The sequence below is a fragment of the Oxyura jamaicensis genome, chromosome 3, assembly GCF_011077185.1.
Source record: "Oxyura jamaicensis isolate SHBP4307 breed ruddy duck chromosome 3, BPBGC_Ojam_1.0, whole genome shotgun sequence".
Classification (NCBI taxonomy): Eukaryota; Metazoa; Chordata; class Aves; order Anseriformes; family Anatidae; genus Oxyura; species Oxyura jamaicensis.
The window spans coordinates 94096402-94118287 of record NC_048895.1 but is presented as its reverse complement, the minus strand read 5'-3'; the positions used below and the strand labels follow the sequence as shown (position 1 = coordinate 94118287).

Genomic DNA, 21886 nt, shown 5'->3' with positions numbered 1-21886 from the left:
AAAGAAAAGAAAAGAAAAGAAAAGAAAAGAAAAGAAAAGAAAAGAAACAAGCAAACTAAACAATCTCCCTCTCCCCAGCAGTATGAAATGTGAAATGCATTCTTCCAAAATCAAGAGACGCATTGGGATGTAAGGGATGGCACAGGGGAGGTTGGATAATCCAAAGGGTTTCCTCTACTTTGCTTTGGTTTATGTTGTGTTCACTCATCAACTGTCATTTAAAGAGCAGCCATCCTCATACTCACTCTGTTGTTTCTGCCTAGCTTTATCACATATGGCTGGCCTAAGGTAGATTTTCCTCCCATCCAGGGTCAAGCAGTCGTTGCCGCAGACCACCACCCCAAGGCAGGACTTCTTCAGGATGCGCGAGTTGTGGTTGTTGGTGTTTCTCATTGCCCAGCTGCTGTGGTGCCTCTGAGCGTTTTTATCCTCTGAGCTATAGATGTGTTTCACATAGGAATCTGGCCATTCCTGAAACCAGTCTGTCTGTCTCACATCCTGCAAAGAGAGCAGAGCTGGTGTTAGGCTGGGGAAGAGAAGAGCTCATGGAGGAGCCAGCAGACCTGGTCTTCTGCTGGGTCTCCTCTAGCCTGGGTCACTCTGGCACCACAGCAACAATGCTGGCTGGCAGCTCAGCTCCCAGGTGAGAATGGCAGAGGGAAGAAAGAAAAAAAATCAACTCCCCAGGGCTCCTCGCAAGCCCAAAAGCATCAGGTGAGAGGCCAGCAGGCTGCTCTCACCCACCTGTGGGTCCAGCTCAGCTCAGGACCGCCCCAGGAGGGGAAGGTGGGGCACCTGACATAATTTAGCACATACTTTCCTATTTTGCCATCCAGGACATTAACAGCAGCACTACACTGAGTCACTTGGCTTGATTTGGCTTGACTCGCTGGAAAAAGGGCAAATACAGGATTGAACTGAGGCTATTCCCACATCTGTAGGTCTTTGGTCTGGATTTTGGTTCCTTTTGGCCTAAGTGCCACGAAAGAGTTCCCAGCAAATTTTTTTTGAAGTCCAACACAAAGAACAACCTGGTTAGGTTTTATTTTCACTACTGTGGACTAAGCAAACCCAAAACAAATGCAGTAAGCTGTAAAGCACGAAACATAACCTCTGATGTTTTTGGAGGGAAAAGGCTGAAGCAGGGGTACAAAAACTTAATAGGACTTTCTTTAAAAATGCTGATCCCAGCCACCAAGAGCCATTACAGCAGTAAGGATATAAACTGAGAAGAAAAAAAGACTGTGTTCCTCCAGGAGCCATTGGAGAGCACTGGGAAGGGTGTGGAGGAAGCCTGCAGGCTGAAATGCAGGTGAAGGTGACCTTGGGGTGGGGGACAGCGAAGGAGGTAGCTTGGGACATGGAGGTTTGGGGCAAAAAGCACAGTAGGGAAGAAACTGGGATGATATAAAAAGACAGCATTGGAAGGTGAAGTACAGAGCTGGATGGTGAAGGAGCCCGGCAGGAGGATTCTGGCACAAATGTGCTAAGGTGAGAAACAGGGAGATGACACTGGGGTGGCCAGGTGCCGAGGGTTTTCAGTGGAGAACATGGATGAGATTTTGGGTTAGGTGGACAAGAAAAGGACTGAGGGAAGGACAAACCACTAAGCTGCCTCTCAGCACATCTCTGCAAAACAGACTTCCATCCCTCAGGGGGCAAGCTCTTCCTAGGTGCCTGAAAGGAGAGCAGCCCCCTGCCGAAAGCCAGCCGGCTTGCCGGGAGCCCAGTCTGCAGCAAGGCTGAGCACCCAGGGCTGCAAGGCAGTCGCGGGTGCTGTGCTCTTCTCCTAAAGCACTTCCCACAGGAAAAAGTCAAGTCTGAGGTGTCTCTAATTGAGCATGAAAAGAAAGATTTTTTTTCCCACCTTCCCTTCATCTGATCCACCAGTGGACTACAAGGACGATGAATCTGCAGCATCGGTATATTTACTGTACCAACAGCTTTTTCAATAGTGTATTAAAGGGAAAATGCGTGGAAATTTTGATATTTTACTGGCTATTTTCTAGCCTTTCAGCCAAACGGCGTCCCATAACTCAAGGTGATAAAAAGCATAAAGGCAACAAGGTGCAGAGAAAAGAGAGAGCTTTTGAGGTTATTTTTGAAGTGGAGAAGTCTGGTCAAAACTGGATAAATTTCTAAGACACGGACACGTACCTGGGGAAGTTTGATGTCATTGATATCCCAACTTGTCATTTCTCCATTTCGGGAAGCAGAGCCGTCCTGCTCCATAACAACATTGTCTGCAGCCCTCAGCATTTTTGAATTCCTTCCCAAACTTTGCAAGAAAGTCTCTACTGGCTGCTTTTGAAGTTGACTGGCTGTCAGTGCTCTCAAGCAGTTTACAACCAGGAAGCTGTTTCCTGAAGCTAAATGATAGAGAGGCTGCTCATTAAAGATAAAAATCAGTGTTCTTCTGCCAGAAAAACTTGTTCCATTAAAAGTTTTGCAAGCCAGCAATACAGTGGAAAATATAGCTTAGAGATAGACTGTGATGTTACAGAGGGACAGTTAATAGCAAGCAAATCGTGCTGGAGTCTGCTTTATTTTACTGGGTCCCACCAAGTTTACAGTCTTGTAACTCCGCTGACAGACTCTTTGACATGTGGTCTAACTGGCTGAATATTTCCAGAGCAAAACTGATTGAAGAGCTCAGTGCCTGCTAAGGGTGCTTTGAGTTGCTGCTTACCCGGTAGGCATTTCAGGTACTGCACATGACAGAGGTAAGCATCAAGAGGGGACTGCTACATCATGCCAAATGAGATGGCTCTCAGACGTTTCAAAAACTGTTGGCATCTCCGAGAGCTTATCAATTGTATGAGGGAAGTGTGGAAAAGGGGGTTGGGCTGCCTGCATTTTCCTTCCTCAGCAGCAGACTGAAGTGAAAACAAAACAAAACACCACCACAAGCCAGCAGAGGTTCAAATGAGATGTTAGACTATAGGGGAAGGAGACATTGCTGCTCAGAAATACTCTTGTCCTCATCTATATTCATACAGGAAACACCAGATCCTCCTATATTTTCATATTTCATTTCAATGAAGATGGAGTTAGTAAAGTCAGGAGAAACAATGTATGAGCTGCATTGGAAAACTAGGATGAATCTCCTAAATAAATAATTCCCGTACTATGTGTGCTCCAAAACATGAAATATTCTGTTATAGAATACAAAATGACAATTCCATTGCTTTTTAAATTACTTTTCAAAATTAGATGGATTATAAATTGATTTTTAATTTCCATCTTATTAGAGAAAATAGAATATTTCTTCTTTTATGTTACAATGATAAAGATAAAGCCATAGTTAAATATTGCCTTAAAGTTTAATGAAAGACACAGATAATTTCATAATAACAACAACAACAACAAAATACCCAAAGTTACAGTGAGTCATACATATCTAGTTACTTGCTGGCAAAGGCTGATGTAGTAGCAAAAACTTTGAGCAATAATTATGGGATGATGAGGCATATTACATTTCTGATTGTTATTTGTGTAGCTTTAATTATTGCTGAGGTGTAGCAACTTGAAAAATTGTTAGTTTAGAAATATTTTTTTTTTTTTTCTTTTACTTCCCTTCCTACAGAGAAATACTATAAGGTTTTCCTGGGTTTGTGAAGTGCTTGAGAAATGTAGGCCTAGAAGAAAAAATCTGTCTTCAGCTCCTCTTGGAGAAAAAGTTAGATAAACACCAGTGCTGAATTATTTTGATTTGGAAAAAAAAAGTATGATAATTATTCTGTTATGACGGTATGCTGAAAGCAGCACCTCTGGCACTGGGATGCGGTAGAATTCATTGTCCTTGTAAAACACTGTCATGTTTAATTTTCAGTTGGATTCCTGCCCCCAGCTAATGCAGAGAGAAGCACTGATTCCTGATGTCAGTGTGAACTGGATGTCTGCCTGTTTTGCCCCAAATACTTAAGCCAACCTTAGAGCAGCTCTAGGAAGGCCCTTAACAATCAGTGATTTTGGGATAGGCTTCCATGTCCCCCAGAGGTGCTATTTTAGTATAAAGAGGATTATATGAGATGAATTGTGATAGAGAAAGCAGTATAGTTCTTCTCCTGCCCTTTGGTTTATGTTTGTTTTCCTTTTCCTTGTAAATACTCATTGTTACAGAAAACAAACACCAGGATGTAGCAAGATTCTGGTTTTGGTCCAATGCTTAATGTGTCTGTTGATGATCTGGAAGGGAAGAAAGCAGAAAAAGACAAAAAATGCACAGACTGCACAAATGTCTGAATAAATCCTCTGGCAGAACCCAACTATATTTCACCCTGATAAAGTAATTCATGTTTAGAAGGGTAATATACAAGGTACTTATTTCTCTTACACAGCTCTAAATTAACTCGTTGAAGTGACTGAAAGATCCAAATGGGCAGTTCTATAAATACAAAGTGTCAGACATCAAAGCCACCAGGCTGCTAGGCTACAGAAGGATTGACGTGAAGAACCGTACGAGAATTATGATGTTGCCCATCACAGATAATCATTATTGTTTTCAGTTACGATACTGTGCCGGGGGGGGGAGGGGGGCACAGAATGACATCTACTGTCAAAGTCAAAAGAGAGGCAAAGAGATGCATTTGTCATTCGCTATATAATTAATATCAGTTGACCTGACAAAAGGTATTTCCTCTCCCTGCAAGCTTTTTTCCACATTTCTTTAGTCCCTTGTGTTATAACGCTACTGCTGGTGGTGTTGTACTGCCTCATGAAGGTTGAACACTAGATGAACTTGAAAAAATATATCAGAAACATAGAAAATAAATAAATGAAGATCTGCTTTTTATTACTTATATGGATGTAGCATCTGAAATATATCAGCATGCATTTAGAAAGAGATATTAAGTCTCATATTTTACAGTTTATGACAATTTTTTACTAGCAAGGATTAGGAAGGTTTCTTATATTTTCCATAGAGGTACTTGGTGTCAACTGCTGCTAGGAACAGATTTATGTGTTTCTAAAAGACACTATGTGTACTACCAATTTATGTGAGCCAACAGCTTGAATTAATTTAAATTCAATGCAACCTGCAAGCTCTTATTTGGAAGGATGGCCTTTCAAACCGAGCCACAGATGGATCTCAGGGGTTCTTCAGTCATCAGCAATGACAAGAGAAGTTGGGCTGGAAAAAAATGGAGCCCAGAGAAACCTCTTGCATTTGGGTTCAGGCTCCAGAAGTGGCCAGGAAACCCCATGGAGCAGTGCCCCAGGTGCAGCCGTCTCTGCATGCATTGCCTGCTGCTGCCCTTTGTTCAGTTGCCAGGCATTGATGAAAGACGATAGCTGGCAGCAGGAATGCCTGGAGGTAGGCTATTATGGAGCAGTCACCAGATCAGGCTTGTGTTGCTTTGCTGCCACACCAAGTTGGTGCTTCTGTCAGTGCCACCATCAGCCTTCCTTTTCACAGAGTGATTTGGGTTGGAAGGGATCTTAAAGACCATCTAGTTCCAACCCCCTGCCATGGGCAGGGACACCTCCCACCAGACCAGGTTGCCCAAAGCCCCATCCAGCCTGGTCTTAAACACCTCCAGGGATGGGGCATCCACAGCAGCTTCTCAGGAAAAAAAAAAAAAAAAAAAAAAAAGCCTTCTCTTTTCTCCTCTTTGGCATCATTATTCTGCGATGACAACCTTTAACTGACCTCAGGTGAAGTCGGTGGCCCTTTACATGGGCTGAGTTACCTGTCCTTCCAACAGTGCGTGTTTCACTCTCTTCCATGGCTGCACTTGTGTCTTGCTTCACGTGTATGGTTTTCCCTGATCTTGACACAGAAGGCTCTCCTCTCTGTACTGACAGGAGCACTGATACCTCTCAGCCACTGCAGGTGTTGGCTTTTGCTCATCTCTTGTCCTGCTTTGGTCTTCCTGCTATTACTGCTGAGTTTCACAGTGCTGCACCACAGGAACCAAGAAACACCACAGGTACCAAGGAACATGCGTCTTTGGATGACAACACTATACCAAGATGCTACAGATACTCCTTGTGGAATAGTTTCTTAAATTGGCTGGACAATTTGTTTTTCTTTGATTTTTTTTACCAACTGCATTTAATAGACTTAAAAATAACAATTTTATCTGCCAGTTCAGCCTTCCTATTTGATCAACTGTGGCAGCAGGATGAAGTAATATGATTCAATTCCCAGACATGGAGCATAAACTCACCACAAATAGACATGCCTTTTGTAGAGAGAAGACAGTTTTGGCCTGTGTAAAAGTTTGCTGAAGATGCTTATTTTCTGGAGACCCGGGCTTTTGTTCCCAGATGGCCCTGTTGTGTACTCAGCTTACCCACCTCTATACTCAACATCGTTTGAAATGCTTACACTGTCTTCACAGTTCAGTATTTAAAAGGGATAAGAGAAAGCTTCTCTCTTGTAATTTGGTTACTTTGAAAGAAAGATGGACATGTTTTGAAATCCTTGCTTAATTTTGTTTGTCCTTTATTTCCCTTTCATTATTTTCTTGAAACTGGTTTTGTTAATGCCCTTGATATCAGTACAAGTGGATGATCTCATATTTTATCCAGTTACCCTATTTCTGGATTCCAGACTGCTCTCGATAAGAAGTCAGTTGTAGGTAGTGTAGCTCTCATAGCTTTGTTATTTTGTTAACATTCATTGAACAATTTTTTTTTTTTTTTAATTTCAAAGTTTAATTTCCCATTCCTGCCCAGACCTCCTCAGGTGGTCTCAGAAATGCCATTTGAGGTGCCACATTCTCTGGTGTTCTCTATTGGCCACATCGTATAAAAAAGACTTATCTACATTGTAGGTTATAAAATGGACAGACCAGCTCAGAATTCACCTATGAGCTCAAATTCTGATGAATGTCTTGGACTACTTTTTGCCAGACTACAAAAACTTAGTGTTTTGCCTTTATGGGGGTTAAGTCACAACTCGGTACAGACTCCCATGGGAGATACCGAGAGCCAGTCCATATAGCACAGAACAGACCATCGTAACAACTTATTAACTGGATATTAAAATCCTGCTGCTGGCATGGCAATTTCTTGAACTGCTCTGACTCAATATTTTGAGTGCTTTAAATTTTGCATAAACTTAAAGGCATAAAGCATTTTTCCCCCATGACAGCATTTTAGCATCAAATGCTAGGAATATGTCTTTTTCTGCTATATAAAGAACATAGCTCCAGTTGTAAAGCTGGGGGACTGAGCTCTTTTTAGTGATCTCTTTGGGGTGCTTGAGTCTATGCAAATAGATGTTTCACTTTATTTCTTCGTAATTCTTTATTTAAGCCGTGAGCTCTAATGCTTTGGCAGTGAAGTCTAGCTTTTCCATTAGCTTTATTGATCTTCTTAATTCGTTTCTCTTAACACATCAGACAGTCTGCAAAACAAGTGGTGTTTTAGACATCTGATTTCCTTCCTGGGGTAAAACGGGTGGCAGCATCATAATTAATATTGGGATGTTCTGGTGGACTCAACTTGGGATTATTATTATTATTTTTTTTTAAAAAAAACTTGTCTTACTTGTACATTTGGCTGGTTGTATAAACTATTTTTCCTGTTTTTGTTTATTTATTTATTCATTAAGATCATGAATTCACCTGCTCTCTTGGAAATCAGTGGCTTCTGTGGATTACCTAAAATTTTAGTTAGAATGCTTTCTGTGGGTCATATGCTTATAAATTACAGTATCTTAGTGACAGTATTTTCATGTAGTCAAAAAATGACTTTAGTTTATGGCCATTCTGCTTTCTTATTTTACCAGTCTCCATAGTCTAGTGCATTCACACATATCCTCTCTTGATTTGACATTTAGTTTCTCATCCTGTCTTTGTATCAGGTACAAATACACTTAATTTTGTTGTTCTTCCTATCATGAACATCGCACACATGCAAAATTCATCTTACAGATTGACACTTGCATACTGAACATGGTGCCTTTTTCTTCCTTGCAATTTCATATTTTTCCCCTTTGTGATCTAAAGAATGTCTAATTGCAAAATGTGTAGTCTTTCATGTCCATCTGCTTCAGAACGGGAATTTTGATTTGTCATTATAATTAATGTTTTCTTTGTTTCTTGTAGGAACTGACTCGTTTCTGATATCTCTGACAGCTCTTTCTTCTCTTCTCCAGGGTCAGGTGGAGTATCATCTCTGCTGAATCCAGCCTCCCCTGTAGGTAATTCCGAAATGAATTCCTTTCAGTTACTCACTCCCGGACCTCAGAACAGCCACCGCTGCTGGTACCATCAGTTGCTGTGGTGATCCAGTATACACACATTCTTCCGGTTTCTACAGACTACATCTTCTCACGGACTTGCATGTCCATGCAGATATTCTAAAGCTTGGACTGATTTGGTGTGCTGTACATTCAAGAACGAGTGGAACCTCTCCACAGCCCAGACAACAGAAAAGAGCACATTGTGGGTGGAAACTAGAGTTTCCTTCTGGTCATTTGCTTTGCAATGGGACATAACTTGCTTTGCTCCTGAGAAAGCATAGCTGCTCTTCCAACTGGGCTGGTCTCAGTATCCAAATGATTGGTGGAAATTATAACAGTGACATTATAACTGGCCTTTTTTACCTTTCAAAATGCCAAATTACACTTGGCTATCTGTTTGATCCCAGGTCCTCTCCCAGTTGCTCTTAGAAGAGAGATACCTCAGCTATAGGCCCAGGCTCAGCAGTATGGCGCAGCCTCCTAAGATGGTTTCTCTGTCATCCCTCAGAATCCCTCAGCTCCCTCCATGTGCCTCATTGGCCTCATCTTATCTAAACCAACAAAATCTTTTCCAGTATCCTTTGTTCAAATGTTTTCCCTTTGGTCATCAGAGCAGCCGCCAGCAAAGATCAACAAAGACCAGCTTCAATTCTGCCTCACATCTGACCTGGGAACTAGGCAAACCCAGACAGACATCCCACCAGCATGGACAACCCCTGCTTGTACTGATGAGGTGATAATTGTTGCATCTTGCCTTGTCAAAATCATAGCCAACATGTTCTCTTCTCATTTTATGTCCCACTGCTAGAATTTATCACATTAGTATATTTCTAAGCTTATCTATTGCTCAAGCCTGACTTGAAAAATATCTGCTTCTTAAGAGTTTTTCTTGTCCTTGCTACTGTCTTACATAGCTGCCTGTTTCTCAGGCTTCTGAGCTGGTGCCCGTCACCAACAATATCCCCATGAGCAGGAGAACACCCACAAGTTCACTTTCCTTTACAAAAGGCCTGTCTACCCTCACTGTCTTCTTCTGGCCTTTCCTAGTCCTAGCTGTGCTAGCCACTTTGCATACCTTGCTTCACTGGCAGCATGGATTTGTACCGGGACTCTGGTAGTTCTGACAAGATAATCCGATGGCACTATGACTTCATCTCAAGAATTCCAGCCAGGCCAGCCACCGCTGGAGTCCTCACATGCTAGCAGGTGATTTTCCTACAAGGGGAGGCAGTGCTGACTACCTTGTGAAGCCTTCATGCAGCCTGATCTTCAAGCTCACTGAAATCTGGGTATGTCTCTATAAACCAACGTAGTTGGTTAGGTACTGGAAGCTATACAGGGTGCTCTGCCAGGGTCAGTTAGCTCTGCTGGCAGTATTTTTTCCTTCTTGAACTACATGGTGACATGGAGGGTTTCCTTCTGTCTTTCCACTCAGTTTGAGGGATGTCTGACCAGCCTTGCTATGAGTCCATCCTCAGAAGCAGCACGTTATTGCAGGTTGTTCTGAATCTGCTCTGAACAAACCATTACCCTTTCAGGAGATGGGCCCTGTGTTTGAAACTAAATACAGTAGAGTTTCCAGCGTATCTAATAACGCAGTGCAGCAATTTTGTGGTAATCTGATGACACGCTCTGGTGATTGCCTACGTACCCACTGCCGTGCCGCAGCACAAGCTGCAGTGGAGTTTAGCAAGGATCACTGGCTTTTCTTACACCTCTTCTCAGCACAGAAGGACATGACTGTCATTTGCTTTCTCTGTATTTCACTTATCCATTTGTCCTTCATGAAGAGGAGTTTCAGAAGCTTTTTCTGACAGGCTGTTATGGAGTTAAAGCCCCCAGATTTGTAGCTGCCTCGGTAACACCAGTGAGTGAGGGCAGTGCACAACTCAGACCTGCCCCATGGATCTGGGGGAATTGCTGTTGACATTGAAAGTGAAAAGCAGAGACCAAGAACAAAAAGTACAGCGTGGCTTACGCTGAGCCATCACAAGTTGTCACAAACTGCAGCAGGAGTAATTCAGATCATACATTTAGGAGAAGACTCCTCACCAGGAGCGTGGTTGAACATTAGAGCAGACTGCCCAGAGAGGCTGTGTGATCTTCGTCCCTGGGAGACAGATACTCAAAACTCAACTGCACAAGACTCTGAGCACCCTGAATTAACTGAAGTTTGTGCAGCATTGAGCAGTGAGCTGGGAAGGTGCCCTCCTGAGGTTCTCTCCAAATTGTTCTATAAGTCTATGTCCAACAGCATCTTTTAACTGCTCATCCTGTTTTCTGTCTTACTCTAGATGGTGTGGTTTTAATCAGTCTCAGACATTCGTGTGAGAGAAATCACAGCCCTCCCCTCGCGGCGTTATCACCCTTTCCTATTAACTAATGAGATGGGACCTTCTCCAGTTTTCCTTATTACTGGCAGTGTTACTGTATGATGAATTCTTAAGTCTCTGAAGTCCTTCACCAGGTTTATGATTATTTGAAGACTTGTTCATCAGTTCAGTCAGCCTGTTATATGACACAGAAAAATCTTCCTGTGAAGCCCTGTAGCCCCTGTCTGGCAGGAATTCCTGCTGGTTCTGTGCTTGTATTTACACACCTGAAACTTAAGGAAGGAATGTACCTGTGGTGTTGCTCACCTCACACCAAAGACCTGAGGCCAAAATTATTTTTATTCTGTTTTATTTTATTTATTTTATTTTATTTTATTTTATTTTATTTTATTTTTATTTTATTTTATTTTATTTTATTTTTATAGTTGCATTTATCTAGTTGCTTCTTTGTGGATAGCTTTAATTTTGTGGCAAAATGCCTTTTTATTGTTGTCGGTACATGTGTGAAAATTGCTTCTAACATCGCCTTCCCCATGCAACTTGAAGTCTGCTAAGTAAAAGTCCTTGCAAAATGAGAAAGACAGGATGTTCTCATCTCTCCTTCGCACAGTACGTGCATGCCTCCAGCTCACCTTGACAAAAGAGGCAAATTGATCTCCACATGAGGAATTACAGCTTCAGAGGTGCTGTTAAAATAGAGTCTTGTCCTAGTACATCAAACTGGCAGCAGTTTTCATACCTCCTGGAAATAGATACAAATTCCCTCTACCCCCCTCCTCACCAGGTGAACCCCGTGTCTTTCAATATGGGTGGGCTATGCTTTTGGAAGTGATGACTGCCATTCCTAGCTGCTGTTTGACCCCTTCATTTTGCTGATCCTCCTTCTCGGGTTAAATGTAAAATACATTAAAAGTCTAAATTTTAAATAGGTACAAGCAAGAGATGCTCTTATGAATTCCAAAGGTGATGTCTTCTTATCCTCCTGCTACTGTGCATATTTGGGAAATGAATGTTTTCTACTATGAACTGTCCCTTGAGGCACTAAAATCACTGAAAAGAGTCTCTGAAAGTTTCTGTACAGAAAAACAGAAAAAAGCAACATCAAGAAATGGGGCAACACTGACTACTGGCATTAAGAACTGTTTCTGCAGCCTGTCTTGGACACACATGGAAAGTGCACACTGCAGTTGCGTATCAGGCCTTTAATGAGCAATCGTCACAGAGGTGGAGGCTGCTGATGTCAAGCAAAAGCTGAGCTCATTACAGGCTTTTTTTTTTTTTTTTTTTTTTTTTTTTTTTTTTTTCTCTGAATCATATAATTCAGCTATTTGTGTGTAAATGATTTGTGCAAAGGGGCTTTTTAGACATAGCTATAGAAACCACTACCACATCTATTAGTCACTTAACAGGGAAAAAAAAAGGCAGAAGTACAAAAATAGTTGGAACCCAAAGTTTAAATTGTTCCTCATTCATGGGAAGTTTCTTCTTTCACTCACATTCAGTTAAGTCTTCAGAGGAAAAAAATCAGTCATCTGGTTCAGAACAAACATCTTCCTAAGGAAAATAATCAAATGAATGGGTGGATTTGGGATAAAAATCTACTATCAAGATCACACCTACCATTCTGGGCAACACGGAGAAAAAACACAGGACAAGAGAAAAGGCTTCATGCGGGTGCAGGACACACAATATGAGCTACACATTGGTCTGTTCCATTTTCTGCTGCTGTTTTTGACAATGCATGTAGTAAATTCACAAGCTAAAATGACTTCCAACCACTTTTGGACCATCCCATTGCTAAGCAGGCCCAGTAAGTACCCCTGCTTGAAACAGTGGAGTGAACAGCTGCTGGTTTTAGTTTTCTTTTTCTTCCTTTTTTTTGCCCTTCTTAGCAGTTCCTCATTTCTATGCAAACTGGAGCTTTGTGTAGTCTATAGGCAGAAGATGTGGCCAGACTTTCAGGGTCTTGAGAAATCACCAGTTTCCTCTGAGACTGCACAGCGCAGACCCTCCATGCTGCAGCTGCGCTGCCATAACTTCACCTTCAGGAATCATTGCAACTGAGCTTTGCAAAGGGCACGCTCCCGTTTGAATCGGTTGGGAACTGGAAGCAGATTTGAAAGGGAAGTTTGTAAAGTGGTCACATTTTCCTGGGGAGCACACATTATCTGCTCGCTCCAAGTATTACTGGCTCCCCTTTCGTGTGATGTACCTTCATATTTAGCACAACAACATGAAATTAAAAAATGTTCCAGAGTCATAAAAGCTGGAAATGACAAACTTTGAAAGTCACCTAAACCTACTGCATTGTAGAATTGCTTCTTTCTGCCCCAAGCCAAGTGCAGTTTTTGCCTCAAAGCCCAATGTTTTCCCAGTTGTCTTAGGGAGGTGTTTTTTTTTTTTTTTTTTTTTTTTTTTTTTTTTTTTTTTTTTTCCCCTAGGGTAAAGTGCTCTGTGGCAACCCTAATACATGAGAAATGGACACTTATGTTACAAAAGATCTCAAAAATTACACTGAAAGTTCAAAACCATACAGCTAAGGTATATATTTTTCAGTGGCAACTGAGCACCAACCTTAAAATTATTTGAAAATCTCAAGGAGAAGTTGCCAAATACTTTCAGAGAGTTGAAAAGAGTTGTGCATTCTGTGATCAGTAACAAGCCCATGAGGAGCTTTATTCAGTGCAGTTTCACATCTATTAGACTATTCTGCCCTTACAGCAGTCTCCAGAGAGAGCTTCTGGCTGCTTCTTAAGGTCAGTGAGTCATTTCTGTACAATAAATGATCTCGCTAGCTGGAAATGTTGGAAAGGCTCTCCGCTCCTCGGTGTCCATACATCAGTGAGTCACATTAATCCCTGCTTTCACGGGTGAAAATGCACCCCACCCAGCCTGCCCGCAGCACTTCATTTCCTTTGTCTGGCTTTGTGTTCTTTCACTTTTCTAGGAGCATTAAACTGATACAGATCTGTGTATTTTTTTTACAGTGGATAGAATAAGAATAGAGACAAAAAAAAAAAAAAAAGAAAAAAAGAAAAAAAAAAAAGAAAAAAACCTGCCAACCACGATTCAGATTCCCCGTTTTGGCTCTGCCACGTGCAGGCACTAAGCAGTTAGCAGTGTTCCCACAGGTCCCTGGCAGTGCAGAAGGACAAGCTGTCCTGGGTCAGGAACAAAGCTGTCTTCTGCACACCACAAGGCTTGGAGACAGCAAGTATGGACAGTCAGGATGCTGAAAGGCTTACTGGTTTAGGCCCAGGTGACACACGTGGTGTGGCACACCGTGTGATCAGTAGCAGAAGGAATAGTAGGCCCCCCGAGGCGTGACTCCACCACAGGGTGCAGTGGCATCTCTGAGCTGCAATCCAACAAACTGCGTGGAGGGAGCAGTCCAATGTATCTTTGACAAATGCCCTTATTTCCCCGGGTAGGAGGTAGTAGGCAGTTCCCCTCGTGAAACATTAGCCTAAAACATTGCCCACAAGCCCTCAGTAACATCTTTCCTTACTTCCAACTCTACAAGACATTTCTCTTCCAACCTTTTTTTTTCTTTAGTTGATCACTTCTGGTTGTTTTTCTTTAAAGCTCAGTTTCTATTTGACTTAATCCCTGCAGAACATAGATGCAAGTAAACATCACTCTGTTAGTAATAGGGTAATTCAGTAGCACTGATTACAAACCAGGCTATTAACACTTTTTCTTCCGTGCATTATAGCACAGGCAAGCTTTGATGAGGTTCTTGGGAGGTAAAGTGGCTTTTGATGGGGAAGTTTGTGCTTACCTGTAGGAAGCAGAATGCAGAATAAAGGCAAGAGCTCATCAAGGGACCAAACAGACCAAGTACAACCTGACTTTTCATAAAATGTTAAGGTAGCAAAACAGGGACAGGACAAATAGCAAAAGATTTAGGAAGTGAGAGTAAATTTTTCTGATAATAAATATTAACAAAAATGGAACACATCAAAACGAAGGTGGGGCTGTTTGTCCAAGAAGTTTTATTTGTTTATTTAGCTAGAGCTTAAAAATACGGGAGAAAACCATGTTAATTTAGCATCTATTATGCAAGAAATAGGGAAGTTTGAATGGTGGAACCCGATGCAAAGAAAAGATATAAAGAAAACAGAATAAATTTGCAAAGACTTGAAATAGAGGGTGCAAAGCATGAGAGATGACCATCACATGTTGACTGCATCTTCCCTGAGCTCCAGAGCAAAGGTAAAAGATATGCTGCACCCAGTGGGAAAGATCCTGTACAGAAACCCCAGAAACTGAGGAACACTTGCTTTGGCTAGTAAAAATCCAGCTGAGTTTCAGGTCATTTGAAAAGTGTAATTTAACCCTCATGAGCTGTCCTCAGATGAAACATTCAGGAAGAGGAGGCCGAGCTCTGGAGGAGAGTAAGGTAAGGCTGAATATGAATGTCTCCAAGGATGGAGATCTCATGGCTTCTCTGGGCAGCCTGTGCCGCTTTCGACCACTCCCTGACAAGGATTTTTTCTTTATATCTTGTCTGAATTTCCCTTGCTGCAAGTTGCACCTTTGTCCTTCCACTGCACCCCTTGTTCTCTTGCAGTGCCCCTCCATGAAGAGCCTGGCTGTTCCTCCTCTGTACCACCCACCAGGCGGCGGAGGACAGCAGAGAGGTGTTTCCCCTTTACTCTGTGTTTCCCTGGAAATCTTGGTGTTCCTCTTTGGTGGGCTAAGGACCTGGAAACATGGATGCTTTCTCAACAGACACCCTCAAAAAGTGAGGACAATTGGAAGACCTCAACCTTCTTAAGTGCAAACAAAGCATGTCAAATTATCTCACATGGCCTAAGGGTGGAGAGGAGCCCGTGAAAATGGTTACCACCACCTGTTGTTAGTGGGCTGGCTATCCAACCTCACTCAATTAGAGGTTAATATGGGATGCTGCCTTTGTTTGTTCAGTTCTTACACTGCTAATGTAGGATTGGATCTGAGATCTTCAGTTTCAAAGGACAAAGGAGTCAAGATACAGTGTCCTCTAAGTTTGCATCTTGTAGACCTCTTCATTTCCTAACTGGATTACATTATTTTTAGAATGTGTTCAGTCTCCTTGTGACCTGGTTTCTTCCCATTGTACCATGAATGATTAACGTATAACCTTTCCCTCAGGAAGAGCTGGCATCTCAACCGCCAGCAAAGTTATTACAGTTCTGCAACTCCAGCACACTTCTCATCCATTCATCATCATTTTGATTGGAAGTTGCTGCATTGAAGTGATCTGATCTTTCAGCAGCCAACAGGATAAGGCTTGCTTTACAGGTTGCTGTTCTAGTATAGAAAACATCAGGCAGGGTCGCAGACACCTGGGACTGTTCCTCTTTCAATTTATCTTTTAGTACTGCTAGTAGGAAAGTATTTTCTTTTTGCATTTCTCCACAGACCATTTTGACAGAAACGGAAGCATAAGGACAAAAGAATGACAGCATTTCTTTCCGCAAAAGAACTGTTAAACTGCAATTAAAATAAATGGCAAGAAAATATTGTCTTAGGATCTCTGTGGTGATGGACACAGTATTCTCCCAGGGAGGGTTCCCAGGCACTTGCCAGATCGCTGCAGTAATTGCCTGTGAAGGGGCAGTATTTTGATGAAAGAACATCATGGAAGAGGGAGAATGAAAGCCTGGGAAGACTGAACTAGACTAAGGTAATATAACTACAGCTCCGAGTGGGATCTAAGATCTGGGATGTTAGATTTCAGACAAAAACTTAAGTTACTTAAAAACAAACAAGCAAACCAACAAAAAACAAACAAACAAACACACAAAAAAACCACTGATTTTTCCTTCCTAATTTCAAGGATTTCTTAGTTGAAATCCCTATCTTTTCTTCTGAATAGCAGGTGGTTAAAAAAAAATAAAAAATAAAAAAAACCCAAAGGTAGATGAATCTGGGCAAAAAGATAAATATAAATTGAACCTAGTGAACCCAGGTTGTGGAAACCTAGCCAAATCCAAGTTGTGGAAAACAGTAGCTACCGCTCTGCTCTTTCCTTGAAAGCAAGAGTAGGCATGATAGGCATGGAGAAGTAACTCTGCAAACTTTGAAGTGAAGCCTGTGAAGAGCATTAGGAAAGAGACAGCAGTGTGGCCTGGGGCAAAGGCCTGATGCCAGGGGAGAGGCGTTGCTGCACAGCCCCCAGCTATCTGAACCGCTTGTCCTGAAACGCTTCATGAGCTAACGTTGACTGTCAAGAGCCTCAGCTGCCATTTCAGGATCAGTACTGGGATAATGTTCCTGCTGCTCGGAATGCTCATCTCTCTCTACTGATATTTTAAATGACCCTACTCTGCAAAAAACATCAAGACCTGTGACAGAAGGGGTTTCAGTGACCTCCATTCCTAACCAACGCCACAAGGCCGTGCAGCACACAGTGACACCAGAGTACGTGGGCCAGGCCCGCCACCACAGTCCGTACAGATGAGAGGACGAGAGGCAGTATGGCTGGCAGCTCTTGGACTCAGAACAACACCTCGAGAAGCAAAACTGTGCCCAGATGGTGAAAGTGGCTGTGTGAAGGAAGAAAAGACGGAGAGCACATCCTAGTGCTACCCTGGGGAAACATCCTTGCTTGGAGCCTGCTCTGCAGGTATCAGGGCTGTTTTACTGGGTGTGCACTAAGCTTCTACTGCTGAGGCAGCTGATCAGGACACTGATCTGGTGTTGTGTTCCCATCTATGCAGAATCTCCTTGGCCTTGCTGAAAATGAGAACAATTCAGCTCATATTCTCCAGTTTCTCTCCCTGCCCCTCTTCACCTCAAAACAGTCACCAGAGCAAACTTCTTCCTTGCCCGCCAGAGTCTCTCTCTGCATTTTTTTCTCTCTGGCAGTTTGTGCATTTTCTGCTTGCTCTGAATGTTTTCCACTGAACCATGTACCCTCAGTTTTTTTTTCCTAAATAGTCTCCTGCTTTGCCCAACAGAAAGAGCCAACAGTGGTCTTTCCCCACCGCTCCGGATGTGATCTCTGGAGAACTGCAGGATCTTAATTACCATTGATTCTAATTAACATATCCCCATCCTTCCATGCCTTGTGAAGCTGTTTTGGAAGCTCATGCTTTTTACCTTCCTATAACTGCACATTTTCACTTGTAATCACACTGAGGTGCCAGAGCAGGGAAGACAAGTTTCTTCTGCATTACAATGGTGCTGCTCTTCTGTCACCACCTTTCTGGGTGCTCTTCCAAGACCAGACTTCTTGGGATTTGCTCACTCACCTTCATCTAGTACACAGCATGCTATTGAATACTATTAAATAATTACTAGCCATTTGTATGTATTAATGATGATGTATTATATCATCATTGCAGATTAACCTTTAGATGTGTTTGATTTGAGATTTATGCTGAGTTTAATGAGTTTTTTCTTTTTTTCTTCCTTTCCCTGAACATACTCCCTCACCTCTACCTGTGAAATGCTTTGAAATTGTCCCGGGTACCAGAACAAACAGATTTGCAGTCTAACCCTTTTAATCAAAACAGTGCCTGTGTTTCCCCTCATATCACCGCTCCTGAGCTTACTTGTGTAAGCAAGTCAGATGCAGTACAAAAGCCATTAAGATATGCTTGCTTTTAACCTCCTCTTCGTTTATGACCCCTGTTTTCACACAAGGAAAAGCAATAGCTCTTGATTGCAAAGACTTTGCCGCAGTGAAATAAAGGGCAATGCCATTTTATTCTTGTCTCCATTACGCAAAACCATGCTCTGATCTTTCATATTGCTAGGAACTCCTGTATGGGTGTTTCAAGTATCGGACAGGAGATCTGTTTACCTAAAACTTCCCTTTTTGTCCAGTCCACCTTTTAAAAAGGGCCCAGACGTGGCCTTGGAAGAACATAGTGCAGTGCAATTGCCAGGAAAAAGTTTGTGATGGAAGACTGTGAAGTCTGTGTTACAGTGTACATATTTATATGCCATTCTCACTTGTACCAAATGCTGGTATATTTGCCCTTGTGTCAGCTGCAGTTTTTGTTAAATCCCTCTGATCCTACCGTGCAGGCAGGCACCAGCCTGTCCCCATCTGTCTCCTCACACGTGCTGCCAGGAGAGGGCATCATTTTATAGTGAACTTCAGAAAGACCGAGCTACCACCACTTTTTTATACCCACTTACTGTGATGCTCACCCAATTTACTGGGTTTCGCAAGAACCTGCTCTGCTTCTCCTTCTCGAGCAGGCAGCTGGGTGTTAAAGGAGGTTACACCTTAAAGGAGGGTGTTAAGGGTGGGTTTTTGGCTGCAAGAGGTGTTTGCTTTTTTATTATTATTATTTATTTTACCTTTAAAATAAAATTATAAAATAAAACCTCACGTTGGCTATCACTTTTGGCTCAGAACTTTTGGAGATTTCTGAAAACCTTGTAACCTTGCTTCCTTTCTGACACAACTAAATGGGTGTTAGCTAATTCTGATTTTCCTGTGTTACAAAGGAACTTTAATGAAATATTGCATATTGAAAAAATGTTGATGAACCAGGCAGACCATTCATCACCAAATTGCCTTGTCTGGCTCCAAGAGTTCCCACTTGTTTCAAAATCTTCTTGTACAGCTTTGTAACAGGGGGAACGGGCAGCAGTTTTCCCCAACATTTCCTGCTGAGCTGTACTTACTGTAGAACCCAGAGTGAGATGTTAAAAAGACTTCTTAGCTCTTTACTTAAACTTCTGATGATAGAGGGGCCTTTTTCATGATGACTTTCCAAAATCTTTAAAAAAAAATAAAAAGGAAACAAAGCTGGTAATAGTTACACCATCTGTATGCACAGCAAGTATTCCCTGGTCTTTTCTGCAAACTCATCACTATTCTGGTGAGCAGGAGTTCATTTGCATCAAAGATGCCTGAAGCTCAGTGCACCAAGAGCAGCTCACGCTCTTGCTCCCAATGCCAAGTGCTGTGGGAAGCAAAGGAAACTGATAAAATGATCTTTCAAAGAGGGAGTCCTTTCCAAAGGTACAGAAACACGTTAGGAGCTTAGCCCTAGACTCAGGTCCCATTGGTTTTAATGGAAGCAAGATAAATAAGTACACAGGCTAAAGCCTTTTAAAATTTATTTATTTCAAAAAGCTCCTTTTTATGCTACGTGATCTGAGATGCCAATTTCCCAAAGCAGCTGTTAAAACAGAACTAATAGCATTTAGTAAACATTTGGCTTCTAGTGGCAGATAAAGTACCTCATGAAGACAAGTTTCCTGCTTGCTCAATGGGATGTGACACCATATGTCTAACCAGCTACATAAATACTGTGATAACCTTGCTTCAGTATGCATGGAAGATATTTCACTTGCTTTCACTATGACCATGTCATTTGTCATCACACAGCATTAACTCTGTGCTGGCTAACCCTAGAGAGAATGCTGTAAGGCAGAAATAGTAAAATTGTGTGATGATGTCTGCATTCCCCTTTACACCAGTTCAGGAGAAGTAAATGCACAGGATTGCACTTTTATGTGAACACGTTCATTTCTCATCTCATTGTTTCATTTCTCATCAAGTTTTACCCATTCCCAGACAAAATGCAATGAGACTGATTCTTCTTTCCCACTGCTGTCCTGTTCCTGTTTGAAAAATCAGAGCCCCATCTGCCCCTCATGCCTTGTCATGAGTTAGACTTGGAAGAAACCACATAAAAAATTCCAGTTGCTTCACTCCAGAGAGCATGGTTTCCCAGACTACAGGAGTTCCAGCCGTACCATGGTGCTTGATGCTCTTTAGGCCTCCACTCTCTCACTCCCCCTCCTGAACAGGGCAGGGGAGAAAATAAAATGAAAAGCTTGTGGGTTGAGATAAAGCCAGGGAGATCACTTACCTCATACCCTCATGGACAAAACAGACTCGGTTTGGGGAAAAAATATTTAATTTATTAGCAATTACAATAGATTTGGATGGTGAGAAATGAAGGCAAAACCTAGAACACCTCCTCCTTCCTCTTCTTCCCAGGGTCAATTTCACTGCCTTGTTCTGGCTCTCCTACCTCCTTCCTCCTCAAGCAGTGCAGGAGGGATGGGGAATGAGGGCTGCGGTCAGCCCCTGACACCTCCTCTCTGCTGCTCCTTCCTCCTCATGCTTCTCCCCTGCTCCGATGTGGTCCCTCACAGGGGCTGCAGTCCTTCGGCATAAACCTGCTCCAACAGGGGCCCTCCATGGGCCGCAGCTCCTTCAGTGCTTATCCACCTGCTCCACAGCAGTCTACCATGGGCTGCAGCATGGAGATCTCCCTTGTGGTCCTCTGGGGGCCGCAGGGGAAATCTCTGCTCCAGCGCCTGGAGTACCTCCTTCCCCCCCTTCTCTCACCTTGGTGTCTGCAGGGCTGTTTCTCTCACTTTTGTCCTCACTCCTCTTAGAGCCAGGCAGCAATTTGCTCTTGCTTGAACATGCTTCCACAGAGGCGTCACCATCTGCTTTTTGCCAAAACGCTGGGGGGACACCATGGAGTCCCATATCCTGGTCCTACAAACCAAGCTGTGGTTAGAGCCTCATCCAGAAACTGATGAATACCTACTTCAAATGTGACCAGTGCCCCATCTTCAAGCAATCCCCTAGGCCTCCACACTACTCTGACTGGAAAACTGCTCCAGAGCCACATGCCACTAACAATAATATTCTTCCAATTTTGAGCCAAAGTTTACTCTTGGCAAGCTTATATTCATTTGTGTTGTGTCAACACAATTAAAATAGCTCTTCTTCCTTCATGAGGCCTACTGTCACGGTGTGTGTGTAGGCGCTGATTGCATTCCTTCTCAACCTTTGTTTTGCTCCACTCTCACTTTGCAAGACTCCGTTCCTCTGACCATCCCAGTAGCTCTACTGTACAACTGATCTTTTAGATGCAGTTTTCTTGAAAATGGGTGACCACAGTCAGGGTGTATTCTTCAGAAGTGTATTCTTCAGAAGGAAAGCTATCACCCTCACCCTACTGCTGCAGCACATTCCTGTTCCTACTAAATACAGACTGGTTAGCAAATGAGATGTTTTTCCTTCTCTTTTCATAGCAGCAGCTGTAAGTTATTGAGCAGAAGATCATTGATTTTTTTTTTCTTTCTCTCTTCTTCAGTCATTTCCAACTAAAACTCCCAGGGAAGCAGTTGAAATTCCGGTACTGGTCCCTGAGGGTGTGACTTAACACTTACACTGATCCCATCTCTCTCACTGCAGCCACCGAGGACATCTGTTGTTGTATGTAATCCCCCTTGGCACCAGTGCTGCTTCCTAACATTGCCATCTGCAAACAACACTGCAAATATTCCTACTTTGTGTAGTCATTACTAAAAACATTATTAATAGGCTCCCTTCAGGCTGAAAGCATCATCAAGACAAACCATCTTCCCATCAACTTGA

General features: G+C 42.5%; 1 protein-coding gene across 1 annotated transcript in view; it reads right to left on the bottom strand.

Annotated features, from left to right (window-relative positions):
* The window catches only part of GCM1 (glial cells missing transcription factor 1), a 9136-nt gene extending 6762 nt beyond the window's left edge, over positions 1 to 2374 (bottom strand). The window contains exons 1-2 of the mRNA XM_035323034.1: positions 2158 to 2374; positions 246 to 498 (exon numbers count right to left, since the gene is read on the bottom strand). Of these exons, the coding sequence (XP_035178925.1) occupies positions 246 to 498; positions 2158 to 2259 (355 nt within the window). The 5' untranslated portion in view covers positions 2260 to 2374. The remainder of the gene's footprint in view (positions 1 to 245; positions 499 to 2157) is intronic.
* Positions 2375 to 21886: the final 19512 nt, after the last annotated feature.